The 20484-nt window shown below is 39.4% G+C and overlaps 2 protein-coding genes across 2 annotated transcripts in view; one reads left to right on the top strand and one right to left on the bottom strand.

Annotated features, from left to right (window-relative positions):
• Window positions 1-3308: 3308 nt before the first annotated feature.
• slc12a4 (solute carrier family 12 member 4) overlaps window positions 3309-20484 on the top strand; it is a 23606-nt gene continuing 6430 nt past the window's right edge. Inside the window, exons 1-17 of the mRNA XM_046031842.1 lie at window positions 3309-3516; window positions 12408-12505; window positions 12591-12722; window positions 13048-13194; window positions 13543-13597; window positions 13928-14058; window positions 14209-14447; window positions 14797-15011; window positions 15312-15476; window positions 15846-15944; window positions 16058-16115; window positions 16229-16403; window positions 16675-16793; window positions 16912-17010; window positions 17228-17347; window positions 17554-17658; window positions 18750-18918. Of these exons, the coding sequence (XP_045887798.1) occupies window positions 3384-3516; window positions 12408-12505; window positions 12591-12722; window positions 13048-13194; window positions 13543-13597; window positions 13928-14058; window positions 14209-14447; window positions 14797-15011; window positions 15312-15476; window positions 15846-15944; window positions 16058-16115; window positions 16229-16403; window positions 16675-16793; window positions 16912-17010; window positions 17228-17347; window positions 17554-17658; window positions 18750-18918 (2259 nt within the window). The 5' untranslated portion in view covers window positions 3309-3383. The remainder of the gene's footprint in view (window positions 3517-12407; window positions 12506-12590; window positions 12723-13047; window positions 13195-13542; window positions 13598-13927; window positions 14059-14208; window positions 14448-14796; window positions 15012-15311; window positions 15477-15845; window positions 15945-16057; window positions 16116-16228; window positions 16404-16674; window positions 16794-16911; window positions 17011-17227; window positions 17348-17553; window positions 17659-18749; window positions 18919-20484) is intronic.
• The window catches only part of dpep2 (dipeptidase 2), a 22634-nt gene continuing 15224 nt past the window's right edge, over window positions 13075-20484 (bottom strand). The window contains exon 12 of the mRNA XM_046031847.1: window positions 13075-13217. Within this exon, the coding sequence (XP_045887803.1) occupies window positions 13189-13217 (29 nt within the window). The 3' untranslated portion in view covers window positions 13075-13188. The remainder of the gene's footprint in view (window positions 13218-20484) is intronic.

Genomic DNA, 20484 nt, shown 5'->3' with positions numbered 1-20484 from the left:
AACCCTTCAGTTACCAGAGCAGCCAGGCTGCAAAGCATTCACAGATGCAGATCTTCAGTACTGGAGACGAAGTGAAAGGACCCCCTGGGCCATGTCAAGCTAATGATGGCAGCCAAAGGTAATTGGATCGACTTAAGTCCCCTCAGGCACAGTATTAGAAAATCCTAATCAATGTCACCGGTAGAAAGACAATGGGTGTTTAGCTTTCACAATGAATTAGGTTTAGCCATGCAGCTAAGTACCATTCATTCCAAACACAGAGAAAATTCCCACTTTCAGTCGTGACATTTTAGAAGGTAAACAGGGTGACTGTGAGAAAAGATGGTTTTGAGAAATGTACTGTCAGAAAGGTGATCATTTTACATCAGTTTTCCTCAATACTTGACAATGATATAACTGATTACCACATCTGTTTAGAAAAATAATACACCTATATTTCTCTACAAACACATTTTTTTTTTCAAAAATAACGATTGTAATCAGACTTTTCAGTATGCTGGTCTGGACTTAAGACCAACTCTTTTTGGAAAAACAGTAGCTCCAACACCATTCAGATCAGTAAATTTGTACCTTGAAGTCTCTAATTAATATTCCCTGATACTGATAAAGGTATGTTTACATCACTCATGTTCCTGAACACAGGAATAATGCAGGCTTGTATTTTCAAATCAGTTGTAAAAGTTTATTTTCCAGTTTGACTCTTCATATGAATTCATTAGGAATATTCTGTGCCTTTTAAAAAGGTGTTTTTAGGACTGTATCCTGTCATATGTGGTGATGACATTATTATTAAATGTATGCCAAATTTAATATTGTAAGGTTATCTTGGAAAATACTGTATGTCTGATAGTAAGTCTGATACCTAGAGGGAGATCCCTCATTTTTATCTTGAAGCTGAAAAACCAAATGCGTTTGCAGAATGTGAGGTGTTCGAAGGATGCCATCTAGTGGGGAATAATCATAATCACAAGTCAGAGAAGTATCTACTGCAACTGCAACAACATTGAGGAAGGAATGACGGTCAAAAGACGGGACCAGGGGTAGCCAATTTCCGTTTACCGTATTATTAACAACCGAACCCTGAAAGTCAAAGCAGGGACAAACAAGTTGCCCACATACCTGCCTCCCCTGCCATATTTAACCTCACCTAATAATTTTTTGTTTAACTGTTTCAGAGGCTGACAGAAATGTACAGGATAATTTCTACAGCAAGTACTTCCAATCCATTGTTAGAAGTGGAGTGAGAGGCATGGCCTGACCTCAATTTGAACCGTCCGTCATAACAGATATGCACAGAAGTTATTTAGGGCCAGCCCTGGACAATTGTAATAAGCTCACATCATAGTACTTTCTCACATGAGGACCTTTGCCACCAGATCCACAAGTCTCTTCACAATGCTGTAAACAAGCGGACTTTCATGGGCCTCATGTTTCCTGGGACCTGCCCCTCCTGCTTACATGTCTTTCCCCAAGACTGATTAATTGTGGTAATTGTGGTGGAAGGAAAGAGTGTGTCAGGCCCTGCCTGCCTGCTGCTCACTGACCCTCACTTGTGCAAAGCACTCCATGGGTTAGTCAATCTAACCAAATAACCTTATATGGTTGATGGCATCTCATGTGTATTACTTTGCCAAGTCAGTCAGGAAAATAAATGACTACTATTACATCAAAGCCTCAATTTGTCTGGAGAGAGAATTAAATGGCAATGTGTTTTATTGTAGGACAGGGCTGCAAAAGTACAAAGATGCCAATTACAGAAGACCGTGATATTTACATAGGGCCAGAATTGAAGAAAAAAAACATTACTCCGTAGTTCTGTAGTCTAAAAATTACATAATTTCTACAGTTTTTACAAAAAATAAGTTATATTGCCCAAGGACAAACTTGCCCAGAATGGCTCTTTCTAGATTTTGTCTACATGTAAACATGAAAGATTTACAGATGTTACAGAGGCCATTCTGAAACATTTACAGGAATAAATCATCTTTTAAGTCTCCAGGTTTTTTCATATGTTTTGACTTTCAAAATGGTCTTTAGGTTACTACAATTTCCTGTGAGATTTTGGTGTTTATTATTGTGATGGTTTCTGTGTAAAGCAAAACAGAATGTGTCCACAAAGCCAAGATTCCAACATGGATAACCATCTCATATGAGCTAACATGTTCTAACAGATGACCAATGCTGTATTTCAGTAGATTATTATTATATTATTATTATTATATTTATCCATTTGTAATTTTTTGTAGTCCATACACCCTATAAGACTACATTAACAGTGAGTGTAAGGTCTGGAGTCTAGAATACACAAATGTGTTGCATTGGGCCTAATTACTAGAATGTCTACGCCTAAGTGATTAACTTTCTCTTCTATGTATTAAATTAGTGTGCAGACTCTAGTATGGAGAAGCTCCTTTTTCCCTGTATAAACATACATGTGGCAGTCCTTGCATCACCTCAGACACACCAACAGATTACAAAGCCTCTGCAATCCAAACAGAGCAGTAGCAAGATCTAAAACTGCCTTAAACGGGACCTCTAATAACAGCCTTACTAGAGAGTCTTTGATCTGCTGCTTTTATGGTTGTAGAGTAGTGACTATTCTTGGAAAGAGGAGGGTAAACTTTACCCTCTGTTAGTGATGTTACTGCAGTTCACTGCTGAGCATTTCTTCATGGCTGCAACAACTGCAGACTGTTTCATACAATGAATGATTTATCAAATGTTGGTGAAAAAGCTACATTTCAAATTTTGAGTCACCATGGCGTCAAAGTTTGAAATGACATCCACCTCTTCAGCTGTTTGACCAGTTGGAATGAGGGCTGAAGTCAGTTTCTGTTTCCTCCCCTTCTGACAAACTGTCTTTTTGTTTCTGTCTTCCCATCCCTCTCTCTTTCCACTCTGTGCTTCCCCATCAACAGTGTAGTTTGATTATTTTCCAGACTGCCACGTCGCTGTCTGTGTGTTTTGGGAAAGGCCTGCATACACAGAGGACTGTCTGCCTGAACCTTGAACAGACAAGGTTCACTCTGTTAGCTTATGACAAAGACAGCAGAAAGAAGTCATCCTACACTCTCTCACCCTCTCACTCAACATGACTCAGGGATGACAACGCTAACTCCTCAATCAGAACTGTGCCCTTTCTCCGTATGGGGGTGTGATTGTCTTTCCAAATGCATCCCTGAGGCCTCCATACCCTTTCTGTTTTCACAAAAAGCCCATGAGGGGCTGGCCTGTGGGCGGGGAGTATGATAATACCCTTCAGAGGAAGTGAGCGCAGTGTAGTGGAATGTAGTTGCCATTAGTGGGAGGTGAGCTGAGGCTGGCTAACAGCTAGCCTGCTATGTTCAGTCTGAGCTGGAGACACAGAGGATAGTGATGAAAACATGCCTCACTTCACAGTGGTACCAGTGAAGGATCAAGCTCAGTCCAGCTACGACAGTCTAGAGGGGATTAATTGGGTGGATTACAGGGACACTGGACAGGACTTCCCTGATCAAGACACTGTCAGCTCTGATGGTAAGTCTTTCAGCTTTCAGTTGTCTCTCAGCTTGGAAACAACTTTACTAATTTCAGAGTTTTAAAGTTGACAAATGTGTCCTAAAAGTGATACTTCATGAGTTAGACCCAGCACAGCATGGGGAAGCTTTGCTTTGTCTTGAGAGCTTTCTGAACAGCTGGTTGTATGGTTACCATGGCAATTCTCCAGGGCCATAAATCTATTTTCTTATAGCAGGCAGGTCTGTGTTGACAGCTTACTTCAGGTATAGTTGTAGAAACACTTTAATCATTTTTGAGTATTTTTTTTCCTGGCTGAACAAGCCTTTTTTTTAAATGCAGTGACAGATGAGTAACAAAGGGAAAACTATGAAAGGGGTGAGAACCGTGGGGAAAGACACAACGGGGTGGGATTGTGTGAGGGGGGCCGGTACTGCCACAACAAGAAAAGGACCTCAAGTGCTTCCTTGCACAAAAGATGGAGCTTTCTTTGTGCCAGGAAAGGATTTAGTTTGACAGACATTGGCTGTAGTTGCTGGGGAGGATTATACGAGAGCAGCGCTGATTTGTGTGGACTGAGGGAGTGAACCAACTGGGGGAACACAGTTTTTAATAAAAGACGCACATAGGTGTGGCCTTCAAATGAAGCACCCGCACTTTACCAAGGGCTGGGCACAAACCCACACACTGACTGGCTATCCATTTATATCACATTCCTGTCGAGCAGTAAATGTCATGCTGACTGTGAGCTTCTTACAACTGAATAACACCATAAAGAATCAGAGTTCAAGGCTGAAAACTCATCTAGGTGTTTCTGTGTTAATGAGCATCCAGAGAGTGAACAGCCTGCACGTCTAAGCATGTACATACAATGTGTGAGTGCATATCTATACATTTCCAAGGAAACTAGCAATGCAGATGAGATGATCTTTGTTTCAATGCGTCACAGAGCTCAAGTGGACTGATATTTTAAGCATAACAAGAAGAAATCTTGGCGTATGGTGACCTAGCTGTCTGCATGTATATTTCTGGAATGTATGGAAGTCTCCCTTTAAAGCCAAATGGCATTCTCAAACAAGAGTAATGCAAGATAATACACTTAAGATAGTGTTCAAAACAGAACTTTATATGTGTTATAAAGTAGTGGCTTGAAGGTTGTCTAAGGAGAACTTTCTGCTATTCCACTACAAAAGTGAGAGGTGAAAAGCAGATGTCCTGAAATAACCCTTTTTGCACATGCAACATACATCCCTTGGCTTCCTGCTGTCATAATTCTCTCAGACTTACCCGAAGAGAGCTTCCTGAAGCACAAGAACAACAACCATTAAACTAGGTGGACAGCTGGAGGATGACTATATGCTGGACAGGGTTAGAAGGAGGACAAAAAACAGGAAGTGGGACTGTGATGAATGAGCAAAGGGCACACAGTATGTTAACATTAAGTTTCAAGCACATGTGGGAACTAAACTGTAACAGCTACTAAAGTCACTGTTGTTGACTGCATTTTCATAGCACCTCTGCTGTGTTTTAAAAGTTTGAATAATTGTAAATTTCAGCATTATACCAGACTTATTTATAAGCATAAATTCAAAAAGAAATGTGTTTTGTTTAAGAGTAAGAGTTACTTGCAGAAAGAAGTTTGTTACATGAACCTCATACTTATTTAGCATACATATTCAATATTTCTCTGACATTTTGACATGCAGCTAAAAGTGGTTTCATCATGGGAGTGGTGGGCTTGGGTATGGCACATGCTGTATGTCTCAGCTACAGTGTGACGTCTGTAGCATGGAAGAAGTGACACAGTGCAGAGTCTGTTTCAGCACAGGGCTGGACCAACACTGTGGTCATTGTAGCAGTTATGTACTCCTAAGCAAAAGGAACTACCCTGAAATAGCCTTCACATTTCAAGGGCGTACGTTTGTTGCTGAGTCTTGCTCTGCTTAGTCTCTTGCTGCTGATTGAATTGCAAAAATGAGAGCATTTTTGTTTTGAACACAGCTTGTCCTGAGTCGACATGGCATACTAGTAGGCTACAAACAGCCAAACCAAAAGGTATCTGTGTAAAGTTTGTGATGAGTGCTTCCAATTTCTGCTTTAGAAAGTAAATATTGAAAGAAAGAGATATTTGTGGAAATATGTGGGAAGCAGCACCCTTAATGTTTTCTCTTATGTCTGTGTACCTGCACTTCTATGAGTTTTGTTTTTTTATGCATGATCTGTTTTTTGCTACATCACAACCCTGATACCATAGTAAGGAAATATAGGAGAAAAAGTGAGCAGTATACACTATTTACTTTAAATGTGGCCTAAATGCCCTTTGGCAAGGCACATAGAGATTCCAGGTGTGTAAGAATGTGTGTGCTAAGGCAACATCCCCATGAAATAAATAAAGTGAGTGATAATAAATGATGATCAATGAAATAAAAAAATTGTTTTTCCTGTAAATGCAACAATGGAATTTATCCAGTGATGGTCACCTCTTTCCTCTCACAAACATATCTTCATTCATAAATACATATTCATATCCATAGTCTGCATGCAAATGTGTGAATGACTGAGTTTGTAATTGACAACTAAAAGTTGATTCTTAATAGTTACATTCTCAGTTCAGTTATTTCATTTTTATAAATTAAAAAATATATATATATAAACAAGACATTCAACAGACAAGTTAGCAGAATTAAAATTCATTTGGACCAATATTTAGTCGCTACCAACTAATGAGAAACATATCTGGCTCTTTTGCTGCTAGATTAAATGCTCCACTGTGTCCAACAGCTAGTCACCCTGCTCTTTTGCACTTACTAGAGCTCTTTAGCTGCAAACCAATACCATAGTCATTTGATCAGTTTTAAGCATTTTGATTAGCACGAGCTATGCTGTTTTTATTGTTATTGGAAAGACTAAAAACACATGCTGGCGTGTCCAGGTAATATAATATAACTACATAGTGCAAATATGTATTTTGTTTGTATTGGCCTCAGACTAACCATTCCTGTCATGCTGTCTGGCATCTCACTCAGATACCCCTTAAGAGATAAACTCACTGTGGTAGAGCAGAGATGTAGAGCTGATGACAGAGTTAGAACAATTTCAGACAGCCACACACGCACACACTCACATATATGTACAAGTTCAAGTCATTGTACTCTAGAAAGATCCTCTAGTATGGAAGATTTTATTGGACTTTAATATTTGTAATCCACAGAAAATAATCCACAAATGTGTACTATGATGCGCAAATATTTCACTATCTACAAATATGTATTTTTACATTTGTGATGTGTAAAATCATATCCTTTATGACACAAAACAGTTTTTGCACATTTGCAGATTGCTTTCTGTCAATTTGTGGGTCATGTTACATTTGTAACTTCCTTTTTACACATTTGTGGAATTTTGTCCAATGTATACTGCAGAGATCTGTAAAACAAATATATACAAATATCTCACTACACAAAACATGTATTTTTACATTTGTGTTGTGTAAAATCATATCAACAAAAATACAGTGCAATTTGCAAATATGTACAATTTACTCACACATATTTTAATTTCACATACAAAGTGTTATTTACACATTTGTGGATCTATTTTTACACACAACAGTTTTTGCATTTTTACAGATCATTTCCTTTCATTTTGCAGGTCACGTTACATTTGTGACTTCCTTTTTACACATTTGTGGAATTTTTTCCAGTCTATACCACAGAGATATGTAAACACGGATCTTTAAATGTGAGAGCAGTTTATTAGCTACAACAGCACAGCGACATTGCTTCTCATGAGTTGTAAAAATACCCATTGCAGTACCCAGGGTCATCTGTAGGAGACAACAACTTCTGCTTCTGCTGGACCACTGGACTCTACTCAGTCTAAATTTTTCTGTACAAGTGTATATAGTTTACTATTGAATACTATAGTACACATTTGTGGATTGTTTTCTGTGGGTTACAAATATTAAAGTCCAATAAAATCTTCCATACTCTAGCAACTGTTTTGCCATCTGTTCTATCTGCTCAACAGAGCAGCTCAGCTTATTTCTTTCCAATGTATACCCCCAGCCCTGCCTGAGCATCTCCTAACAATCAAATGCATCCACACACTTCTTCTTCACTGCCTCAGTTTTGACACTAAATAAATCAGTACAAAACAAATACAGTCCTACCCATGAAATCTTAAATAGTTTAGTGTCCATCTGTAAATTATTTTTACTCTGGTTTTCTTGCATGCGATGAATGTGAAACATGTTGGAAATGATCACTGCTCTAGCACTTTTTGATTGTGATACCTTAGAAATGTTTGTGAGTGTTTACAAATTATTCAGCCAAACAAAGGTTTGTTAGAACTACTGTTCAGGGAAACTCAATACTGTAGGAGAAGCGACTTCTAGCACTGTACCTAAATTGTTTAATATTAGTTTTATTTTTAGACATTAGACAGTAGGAGTACAATCAGATATGAACTTTACAACAGTCCTTTCAGGACATTTTCATACAGTAACAATATTGTTTTCATTAGCTACAGTGGAACCATTTGATCCAAAAATCTGGACTGATAACTGAAAGTACTATAATAGAACTCATACTTGATAACGTGGTTTCTGAACAAGGATAACACCTGTGTAAACAGTACTTTCTTACTACTTGAGTAGACCACTGTTGTAGGGGATCTTGTAGTTCACTTTGCCTTCATTCATCAAAGAAAAAGGTTGCAATACATCAGTGCAGGTAGAGTACATCCTCTAACTTTTCCAACCTCATCTTTGGACATTACTGTGTATACAAATGGTACCTTGTAGTTGTTTGTCAAGAACTGGAGCTACTAAGGGAGAAACAATTATCATCTTGTTGTGTACCTCCAGGGTAGTGAGTTGCAGTGACTGCACCGCAGTCTATATAGCCTATGATCTGTATGCATTTAAGTAATTTTTGTCTTTTTGAAAGGCTGTTGTACAATGCACCTCTTCCAGCCCACCTTTACCCCCTAAGGTAATCAGGCTGAGCTGGCGTCCTTTTCTCATCATTAGCACACATCAAAGCTAATATGTTTTGCTGCACAGCTCAGCAGGTTCACATTCCTCTACTCTGTTCAGCTGCAGCTCTGCATGAAACACAGCCATTACAGCTAGCATTGGCCTATTGCTACAACATAATTACAATGTTTTTGCCACAGGCTAGGGAGGAGAAAATAGTACAATGAAACCAAACAATGTTATATAAATCTAGTAGCAATTTTTTAAACTTGAAAATACACTGTGTGGGCTTATCAAATGTAACTATATGTATATCTGTCAATATACTCTATGTAATTAACTAAATACTTGAGTGATTTAGATCTGACATTGTCCATATTTGGATTTGAACTACAAAAGTGTAGTGATGTTACTGTTGTGATTGGACTTTACATCGCTATCTCGAAAGTAAAGGAAGCTGTCATCAGTGCACGGAAATTATTTTAGGATCGCCACAGTAAAGAATTGTGTGTCCCCTTGGGGAGTTAATTATTAAACTAGCACTTTATTTTAAAAATTTTCATGAACATATCTGCATTCATTCAAATTGTTAAGTCAAGACAATTTTATTTATATAGCCCAATATCATAAATCACAATTTGCCTCAAGTGGCTTTACAGTCTGTACAGCACACAACACCCTCCGTCATTAAACCCTTGATTCGAATGAGGAAAAGCTCCCAGAAAAAAATCAAATACCATTTAACAGTGAAAGATATTACCCCAATACTCCAAATAAGTCATGTCATATTGATCTTAGTCTTAGGATTGATTCCTCATTTACTGTTTTGCCTTACCTAGTTGGTTGGCAAAAGCAAAGCTGGTAGAGTGCAGGTAATTGTAAAAGGTGAGAGTGACTGTGACAGTGGGGAGAATCATTTCACAGGCCCATAAACATATAATGAGAAGAATACAGTGGACAATAGAGAAAAAGTTTACCCTTTAACCATTTGAGCTGCTGCCAAATAACAGTTGTAGTTATGCTTTGAAGGCATTTGCACACACACTCTTAAATAAATACACACACAACCCCTCCAAACACATAATCAGTTGAACATTCTTGGCAACTAACTACACAAAGCAGAGTGGGCTAAGCTGTTCGACTTCTCTGCCTCTCAGAATTAAGTCTTAAATGTTTATTAAAGAGGAAGTTTAGCAAAGAGGCTTTTTTAAACCCTAAGAAGCTAATGGACAGCGATATTGTTTTCCATGTCTAATCGGCTTTAAATAGTGCAGACACATTACTGTGAAGTTTATTTCACTCTTGAACATTGGAAGTTTTGAAAATGTTTATTTGAAAGATCATTGTAAAAACGTTTGAATACCCCAAATATTCCACCCAAGTACAAAGTAAACGAATGACCAGTTTGGTGAAAAGTCTTGAAGAAGTTTTGCAAGTGTTCCTTTCTGTAACTTGTTTGTTGGACGAATAACAAATCATACACCAGGTTGATTTTGTCTTTCTTTGCCCTGGGAAGTTTGTTTTTGTTTAGAAGTTTTGTACTTTACACTTTGAAAAGACTTGACAATGTAACATCTTCTCTGGGAATTGATGTAGTTGTCACAGCACATTATACTCCCGACACATGGGCACATCAAAAACATTTGTTTTGGACTTCTGTTGCATTTAGCATTGGACTCCTGTGTGCCTTCATAATGAGCCAGTTAATCTTTAATCTTTTTAATTAGACATTCATTGTGAGGGACCCCCGCTGTCTCGTCAGACTTTTATTTTGCTGGTCCAACAAAAGCAATGAGTCAGAAGCTGAACTATTTTAAGTTTTAACATTAGCATAGTGATGTGAAACGAATTGTTTTGAGCAGCACTGATTGAGTAACAGTTCCTGCCAGGAAACATCTGAACATATTTCACTTTATGGCTAATTGTTCATCATCCATCTGCATTGCTCAAGCAGCGGTAGTCTCCCTTCACTGCTGCGTCTAACAAAGATCTTCAGTTTTTATCCTGTGCCACTGACGGCAAGATGACACTAGAGGACAGTGTTGGCATTGTTTTTACTCGTGTCTCTTCCCAGGCATCACCTCGCTTCCAGCTGTGTGGTTGTCAGGGTTTGGAAAGACAGACCAATAAGAATTCGGTCTCCATGCTTCTAACAATCACCTAATCTTTTCAGGTTTTTGCATCCTTTAGGCATTTAAAACAATCCTTGAACATCAGTACAATGTAGGGATACAGATACTGTAATACTGCACATCTTTGAGATATTTTCAACCCACCCCAAGGCCCTGTATCCCTGTGAGCAGACATGTGATGTGCATGTGTGTGTGTGTTTGTGTATTTGCAAGTCAATCCCCACTGAATCCTCCACTACCCACCTCTCACCCCCCTCACTGTGCACCATGTGTTAGATCAGGCCCCTGAATGAGTATTCACCCTGGGTGACCGGGTGTCCTGGATAGTAATCGACAATTCGCCAAGCTAGAGCACAGAGTACTCTGTTGCAGTCTGCACACTGCACATAACTATGCTTACCTACAATGATACTAGCAGCATTGGGACACAGAACACAGGTGAGTGAACAGCATTAAGGCTCAGCTAACTCACTTTGCAACAAAGCTGGTATATTTTCAACACAGTTGAGAATATCTTTCTATTTCATGCCCTCTTGGTAAATTAGCAGACTTTTTGTTGCAGGATTAATTTGGGTTCTGAGATGCCTCTGTTAAGGTTTACATGATCTAATAAACCAAGGTTAGGTAATGGTCTAGGTAATTAGTCGTGTGCATGCCTGTGAGTGTGAATGTGTGTGTGATACAATTTGCAGTGCTACTTTGCGTGCAATAATTGCCCCAGGCACTGTGTTCATGTCGGCTTGATTCTTTTCTTCAAAAGCAGAAGTTAATGAGAGTAAAATCAAATGATTTGCCTGTTTACCTGGACTTTGTCGGACTGTGATGCATTTGGCCTTTCACTGCAGCTTCACTGCATGAACTATGTTTCTAAACTGTGTTTACTGCTACATGGGGATTATTAAGATGTCTAAATTATAATAAATAGTGACAAATAAAAGCTGATTAAAAAGGATTGCCATGGAAAAACAGGTATAGAAAATTTTATTTTTCTACTTTGTTTTGTTACTGTACAGGCAGTTGTGCTGGGCTGTTATTTCTTTTCATCAATGTTTGAAAACTTAGATATTTTTAATTTGACCAAATGAAATGTTTTCTTCTTCCAAATCTAGTTATAGTTACAAATAGTTTGTGTCCAACAAGTGATCTTATTTTATTTAGCAAATTGGTGACATTGATAAATAACACTTCAATACCACAATATCACCGCAATAAGTGTTAATCCCTACTGACACCTTGCATATAAAATTTACATAACTTAATGCCATCTGTGACTTTATAAGTACCACATGTGAAAAGACAAATTATTGTATGTCCACCGTTGTTTGAAGTTATTAAAGTAACTCACCTTTAATGTAAACAAAAATGACACAGTATTGAACTGTAAATTATACATGTTTTATTCTAGAAATGATTGTACTTTTGATAGTATCTTTGAGAGATTTAAGTGAGAACTGCCTAAATTGTTACGTTAGAGAAGACTGAATTGACACTTGACACCACTGGATACTTCAAAATGTCCATAAAAGTCTGGCTGTTACTGGAAATAAGCATATTCTTAAGATGGGGTGATGTAACAAACATAGAAATAGTCTCTCTATCATATCAGTGACACACATTGACTTGATGTTGCAGTTACGTGTATGTGTTACCAGTGTGCCTTCAACATATCTTTAAGAACAATGTTTGCCTGATTTATTGTGAGGAAACTTTAGATTTGTTTGCCTGTGCTGTAAAGCTCAAACTGCTGGTAAGCCAAGAGGTTAACTTATCGTTAACCTTAACTTTTTTCCCCTCTCTCATAGGACATGGGAATCATAAAGAAGACAGCCCATTTCTCAACAGTGCTGATGCTGCAAGCAAGAAGAATGACTTCTATGACAGGAACCTGGCTTTGTTTGAGGTCAGTTATTCTTACTGCCCAGTAGTTCTGTCCAATAATATACTTAAAACCATTCATTTAACCTTTGCTTTCTTGCTTCCACCAGGAAGAGCTGGACATCCGGCCGAAGGTTTCTTCTTTGCTCAGCCGCTTGGTCAGCTACACAAGCATCACCCAGGGAGCCAAGGAGCATGAGGAGGAGGAGAGCGCTCAGGCCTCACGTCGGAAGACGCCCAAGGTCAGGATACAGCAGAGGAACACTATGCCTCACTGTTTTGTCCACATATACACTCAGTCTTTTGAGGTTTGCCCTGCCATCCAAGTTCTAGTTTTATATTAAGACGTGCTGATTGATTGCTTATGCCTTGGCATGCTCTGCAGTCAGGCTGTGACTGTGTGAGACCTGGATACAAGGAAAGAGCTGATAACATAATTGAATGACCTTTAAAAAGTACATCAATCAATACTAATGATCAATACACTTGTTTCCTGAAATGCCATGGTCAATATTCTCCCCTCTCTCACTTTGCTTCCCTCTTTCTCTCCCTCTTTCCCTCTATCAGTCTCCCAACATGGGCACTCTGATGGGAGTGTACTTGCCGTGTCTCCAAAACATCTTTGGTGTCATTCTTTTCCTCCGTCTGACGTGGATTGTTGGGATGGCTGGCATCATGCAGTCCCTTCTGATTGTCCTCATGTGCTGCTCATGTGTTAGTATGCGCACAAACACATACTGTACAAAGACAGAGAGACACACACACACACACACTCGCAATGTCATGCTGGGTTGACTCCACCAATGTGGGCCAGCTCTTATTGCTAAACCAGTCAATAGAATCCACATTGTGTGCACTAGCAGCAGCAATTATTTTTGGCACTGAATGTCACTTGTTGTTTGCTTCAATGTGGTCTTATAAACTTATATATATATATATATATATATATATATATATATATATATATATATATATATATATATTCCAACAGTGATATTACAACCACACGTGTCCTTATCCAAAATAATCAAAAAATAATCATTTCCCCCCTTTCCTCTGCAGACAATGCTCACTGCCATATCAATGAGTGCCATTGCAACTAATGGTGTTGTTCCAGGTAATACTTTAAACCTGTCACTCTGTATCAGTATTCACTGAAAAACTCTGTCAGCATACATTTATCCTGCACATATCCTTCATCAGTACAGTTATTACTCTTGCAGCCTATTTGTTGTCTGTTTCTTTTGCAATATTTTGTAAAATAGTTCAGAGCTGAATTAGCATTATTGGGACGTAAACTGCTTTTAAAATATATGTTGAGAGGATGTAGAAGTTATATTTTGTCATTACATATTCTTCCACTTGGGGGCAGAAATGTACTATTGTGTCCACTGGATGTAGCACAAATGGTGGGATTTCTGTGTAACAATTTGTTTTACTGTTGTAGCTGGGGGGGCATACTTCATGATCTCACGCTCCCTTGGCCCTGAGTTTGGAGGAGCTGTGGGGCTGTGCTTCTACTTGGGCACCACCTTTGCGTCTGCCATGTACATACTGGGGGCCATCGAAATATTCTTGGTCAGTTTGCTATAATATTCTGTGGTTACATTGCACCTCACATTGCTAAGATATGATTCCTAAGCACTCTTCTTTAATAAAATATATCAGCCATTATATGTAGATACTGTATATGCAGTAACTGTCCTGTGGTCATTTTTTTCTTATCAGAAATACCTGGTCCCCCAGGCGGCCATCTTTCATGCCACAGACCCACAGAGTGACAGTGCCATGCTGAACAATATGCGAGTCTACGGTTCTATCTGCCTCAGCCTAATGGCTGTGGTGGTTTTTGTAGGAGTAAAATATGTCAACAAGCTGGCCTCTCTTTTCCTGGCCTGCGTAATTATCTCAATTGTTTCCATCTATGCTGGGGCATTCAAATCCATGACTCATCCGCCAGAATTCTCGTAAGTCTGCACCGACAGTTTGCTAGATTAAACAGGTGTCTTAACAGAATATACTGTGAATTATGCTGACCGTTTTGTTTTTTAATAAGGGAAAGAGTGCAAATTTTGTGTCCAGTGTTCATTTCACAAGAGGAAATGATATGTTTGTCTTTTATAATTTTTTCTGCTTTGTTATGATTATGTCTCTCATCTGCCACCAGTGACTTGCAGTGTGATTTTTAAGTCAAATTGTTTAGAAAAAAATATTTTCTTTTGAGGTCACAGTCAATCCTATCGCCATTACTATGTGATATGTGAAAATTATTTTAGCAATTTTAATTAAATGTTGTCCATGTTATTATTGTTGTAGGATCTGCATGCTGGGGAACAGGACTTTGGTGAGAGATCGCTTTGATGTGTGTGCTAAGACCGTGATAAAGGGCAACATCACAGTGCCCAGTCAGCTCTGGGAGAGGTTCTGTCTCCCAGGGAACATGAGCAGCGCTCAGTGTGATGACTACTTCATCCAGAACAATGTGACAGAGATACAAGGCATCCCCGGACTCGGCAGTGGGATAATTAGAGGTTGGCTAAATATAGAATTAATTGCATGGTATTGTTTTATTGTTCCAAGTGTATGTATTTCGCATGTAATGCCATCATTTAAAGAAAGAATAAATATGTATATATAATAATATATCAAACAAATGTAGAAAACTTTTCAGCACATTATACAAACTATATTATTAGCACTTAGCACTAAATTATTCAAACTATATTTTGAAATGTCCAGCTTCATGAATAACACACAGGCCTGATAGAATGTCACTTACTATTAATGTTACTTTGTTTCCAATCATTTGAATGTCTGTTCTCTGTTGTTAGAAAACATGTGGGGCAACTACCAGCAGAAAGGGGAGATCTTAGAGAAAACAGGGCTACAGTCAGTGGATGCCCATGGTGCCATGGAGAACTTTGGCATGTATGTGTCTGCAGACATCGCTACATCATTCACCCTACTGGTGGGGATCTTCTTCCCATCTGCCACAGGTATAACAACATCATAAACCAGAAAAATGTCTGTTATGGCAGAAACCTCAGTCTTCAGTCTGTATGAAACTGTAAAAAGAAAACAATTTTTCCTCAAATCTGAAATCATTTAGCAAAGTCATATGATTATGTCAACATCTCAAGGTTAAGACTCAGTGATGGACTGGTTTAAACTTAAATCTAAAATGCAGACATGATCTTTGATGCAATATCAGGCCAGCTACCTGCATGTCATCCTTTCTACAGATGTAAATCACACACAGAGAAACTCTGTAGAAGCAACAAAATAAGGAAGCCTCCCTCTAATGCAGCCAGGGCATAGTTTTTACACATCTTTTGTTTTAATCTGCTGTCTATTTTTTCTTGTAGGTATCATGGCAGGTTCCAACAGATCTGGTGATCTCCGTGATGCCCAAAAGTCCATCCCTGTGGGAACGATCTTAGCAATTACTACTACTTCCCTTGTTTGTATCCTTATTTAGGTGGCTGCACATAATAAAACTCCCAATCTTCCTCATTCGAACAGGATATGAAAGCAGATTTGATATACATCTGTAACCTCCTTGACCTCTTGTATTCAGATTTAAGTTCTGTGGTCCTGTTTGGGTCTTGTATTGAAGGAGTAGTCCTTAGGGACAAGTAAGTTCATTTCTGTCCTACTGCAAAGTAGAGCTATGATCAAAACCCTTTTCGTAAATTGAAAACAAGATAACTTAATAAAAAAGTTATATTCAGTCAGCATGTACTTGCAGATTTGGGGACGCCGTCAGAAAGAACTTGGTGGTGGGAACGCTATCCTGGCCGTCTCCGTGGGTTATTGTCATTGGCTCCTTCTTCTCTACGGTTGGGGCAGGCCTGCAGTCCCTCACTGGGGCGCCCCGACTTCTACAGGCTATTGCCAAGGACAACATCATTCCTTTTCTCAGGGTGGGACAGACTGTGCAACTACTTCACATTCTCTCAAAAATGGAATTTTACAGTGACTTGCTGCAACTACAACAATGGCTCCTAAAGACTTGACGGCCATACAGTCAAAAACAACAGTTACCCCATGTTTCTGTTTGTTATTATTACCAAAACATATGACAACATTCAGTATGGTGTGCTGAAAAAGTTTGCTTATTTGAATATGGTGAACAACCTAACAATAACTGATTTGCATTGCTGCATGTGAAGGTTCTGAATTTTTTTTTTATAGGTGTTTGGTCATGGCAAGACCAATGGAGAGCCTACATGGGCACTACTACTGACTGGTCTCATAGCCGAGCTCGGTATCCTTATTGCCTCACTGGATATGGTGGCTCCTATCCTTTCAATGTAAACTCACACACGTGCCCACATTTTGTCATACATGTGTTCATGAATTTCTTAATTTCTCCAATTTGGTTAAGGCCAACTACACCACTGATGATATCACTTTGTCTTCATTCAACAGGTTCTTCTTGATGTGCTATCTCTTTGTGAACTTAGCCTGCGCAGTTCAGACTCTTTTACGCACACCCAACTGGAGGCCAAGGTTTAAATATTACCACTGGTGAGTACAGGTGAATCTCCACCATAGGTCTTACAAGGGGTGGGAGGACATGTTTAATTTTCCTCAGTCCTGGCTGTCTCAGGAATTAAAATCACCTCTCAGGAATTAAAATTGCCACCAAGACTACCTCAGTAAGATTAATGCTACAGTTGCCTTCCTGAAAGACTAATGCATTATGCACACTTGTAACAACTTTAGACATGTGTCATACCCACAGGGCTCTGTCCTTCCTTGGCATGAGTATGTGTTTGGCTCTAATGTTCATCTCCTCCTGGTACTATGCTATTGTGGCCATGGGCATTGCTGGGATGATCTACAAGTACATTGAGTACCAAGGGTATGTCTGGAATCTAATTATCATTTGCACTTCTGTTTTGCTGACCAATTGAAGTACATTGTTGTGATGATATGAGGGGAGATTGGTTGTGTCTCTGTTTCTGTCTGACCTCTGCATATCTGTAGTGGATGCTGGTGGACAGCTGGTCACTTAAACTGTCTATTTTCTGTTTGTGTTTTGTCTCTTCCACTCACAAACAACAACAGAGCAGAGAAGGAATGGGGGGACGGTATAAGAGGACTGTCCCTTAGCGCTGCACGATACGCCCTGTTAAGACTAGAGGCTGGACCCCCGCACACCAAGAACTGGAGGTACAGCTACGGCTGTAGGAGAGGCTCCCCAAAAACTCCTTTGGATTGCATCCCTGAGGAGCCACATTGCATGTTGCAATATAAAAGTTCTTTTCACCCCTGTGCTCTGATATGAGAAGAATGCAAATACTTTAAACGAAGCAGCATCACACATCCCACACAGTCACCGTTTGATCACAATCAAATTCATATTGATTGTACCACATTTCATATGCAGTTAATATAATTTTAAACATGACTAAGGAATGTAAATCCTGTCACCGGCATTTCAGAAATACTGCATAGCAGATCGACAAATTTAATACATTAGAAGCTTGTCTGCTTTCTATCAAAATGACCTCACAACATAGGCAAGATGTGAGAGATTTACTACCAGCTGTTATCCATATTGGCACACAATGAGTAAGTGTCATCTGGCAAATATGTATGTAAAGCAGTTTTGGGAAGGTGTGGCCTGAGGAGAGGAATCATGTTTTCTTTTTAATCAGAAGCATGCTTGCTGGGCAGTTCCAGGAAGTTTAACTACTACCATTTGGGGCTGCACTTCCTTTTTTACCACCCACTCTCTGGCTAGTCTTTTATGTAAACAAGGCAGCCCAGTAAGCACTGACTAGGTGATTCAGGAATCAATAAATGTAAAATTTAGTACACTATTTTAGATGTTTAGGTCACATATAAATGTCTCAACAGCATATCTATGACTTTATTTCAACATTTAGTTAGGACCTGATTCACATTGAAATACTGCAATTTAAATACTAAGTGCTACAGTATATATAATACATATATAGCAGTATGTAACCTAGATGTCTTAACAACTTTCACATCAACCAGATTTGTCCCCGTTTCAAGCTACACATCCAGACGTGAAGAATAATTGCTTGACAATGGTACTTGAAAAGTTAAATTTTTAACAGCTTTCCATTCGGATAATCTTGTTTTGATAGATGAACAGCATTAGCTATGTATGTGCTTTCAGTACAACTGCATCCAATAAGCATTTATTATTATTATTATATTTATATTTAAAAAAATGTTTTCCCAATACAATGGAATACTTTAATTACATGATATTGTCTTTGACTCTGCAGACCTCAGCTGTTGGTGCTGTTGAAGCTGGATGAGGACCTCCATGTAAAATATCCCCGGCTGCTCACCTTTGCCTCGCAGCTGAAGGCCGGAAAGGGTTTGACCATTGTGGGTTCTGTCATCCAGGGCAACTTTCTCGACAGCTATGGGGAAATGCAGGCAGCTGAACAGGTAAATACTGAAATGGGACGTATGCTATACATGCTATATATAATTCTCTTTTGTACTTATTTGCAACTAATTGTTACAAATAGCTTTTGTTATTTGAAAAGCACATTGAAGCAATAAATGTGAATGTGAATAAATGTTTGTGATATTTCTTTTACAGCAACTGTTTTTAGCATTTGTCACTTTAATCAAAGGGCATGGCTGGCATCAGCTTGTTGTCAGTACAATATAGTGCCAAGGAACCTGGCTCACAGGAAGTTGCCTGTGAATATAAGTAAGCCTGCCAGCTGACAAATTTAGTGGGAATTTTCCTCCCCTTCCCACACAAGGCCAAGGGCACCGTTACTTCCTCCTGGTCTTGGCGCCGCCCAGGAGGATTGTGATTGGTTTAAAGAAATACAAACATTATAAATACAAGCATTTTTCCTTATACAAGAATGATAGTGGGTTCAGCCAGACCAGTGCTGGCCCAGTGTGGACAGACATAGGTCTGGGTATTCGAGACTAGGTGTCAATGAGCCATTTCAAATAAAATTAAAGCTGCAAGCAGCATTGGGTGGGCCCTCGCACTTGTTGCGCATCCGGGTGTGAGCCGGCCGAGTTGCATATTCTCGAGCTCTGCCGGTGCGGCTGTGAATTTGCTACGTGGTTCAGACGCCGCATGAAGGTGTTATATGTCATTCCTGTGTCCCCTATGTGGAGCTACATAGCACTTGCCGCTATGAATATAAATCGGTATTGGCATGTAGATGTTTGCGGGGTGGGAGAGTTATCAAGCACGTAAAGTTTGGTTCAGATGTGAGAATGTACACTGAAGTTACAACAACTTCCTGTGTCGTGGCGAAGAGTTGATCTTTGTCGCCACGCCACGGATATGGCCATTGACGAAAACTTACAGATAGCACAACTTTTCATCTTCAATGCCTTTAGAAGGTACAGCACAAATTTGAAGTCGGTCGGACTAAATCCCTAGGAGGAGTTCGTTAGTACGGAGTACGGAGTGTGTAAATCATCCAAAATTTTACGTAAAATTCAAAATGGCCGACTTCCTGTTGGGTTTAGGCTATGGCTCCAAGAGACTTTTTTGTGCGTCTGGACAAGATACACGTACCACAGAAAATTTGTGCATGTAGGTGAAACGTGTGGCGGGGGCTGCTTCGTTAAAGGTCACTTCCTGTGGCCAGCAGGTGGCGCTATGACTGTGGGTGAATGTCGGCATGTACATGTGTTCAGGGCGGGACTCTCATCCTACATGTACACTTTGGTCCAGATGTGAGCATGTACACTGAAGTTACAACAACTTCCTGTTTCATGGCGAATCATCGACGCCACAGACACGCCCATTGACGAAAACTCGCAAATAGCACAACTTTTCATCGTCAATGCCTTTAGAAGGCACAGCAGAAATTTGACATCGATCCGACTAAATCCCTAGGAGGAGTTCGTTAAAGTACGAAGTGTGTAAATCATCCAAAAATGGCCGACTTCCTGTTGAGTTTAGGGTATGGGTTCTTGAGGCTTTTTTGTGCGTCTTGATATGATACATGTCCCCAGAAAATTTCGTGCATG

This window comes from Micropterus dolomieu, linkage group LG20 (assembly GCF_021292245.1).
Source record: "Micropterus dolomieu isolate WLL.071019.BEF.003 ecotype Adirondacks linkage group LG20, ASM2129224v1, whole genome shotgun sequence".
In the NCBI taxonomy this organism is placed as follows: domain Eukaryota; kingdom Metazoa; phylum Chordata; class Actinopteri; order Centrarchiformes; family Centrarchidae; genus Micropterus; species Micropterus dolomieu.
Note: the sequence above shows the minus strand (reverse complement) of the source record. Positions and strands in the feature narration are given on the sequence as shown.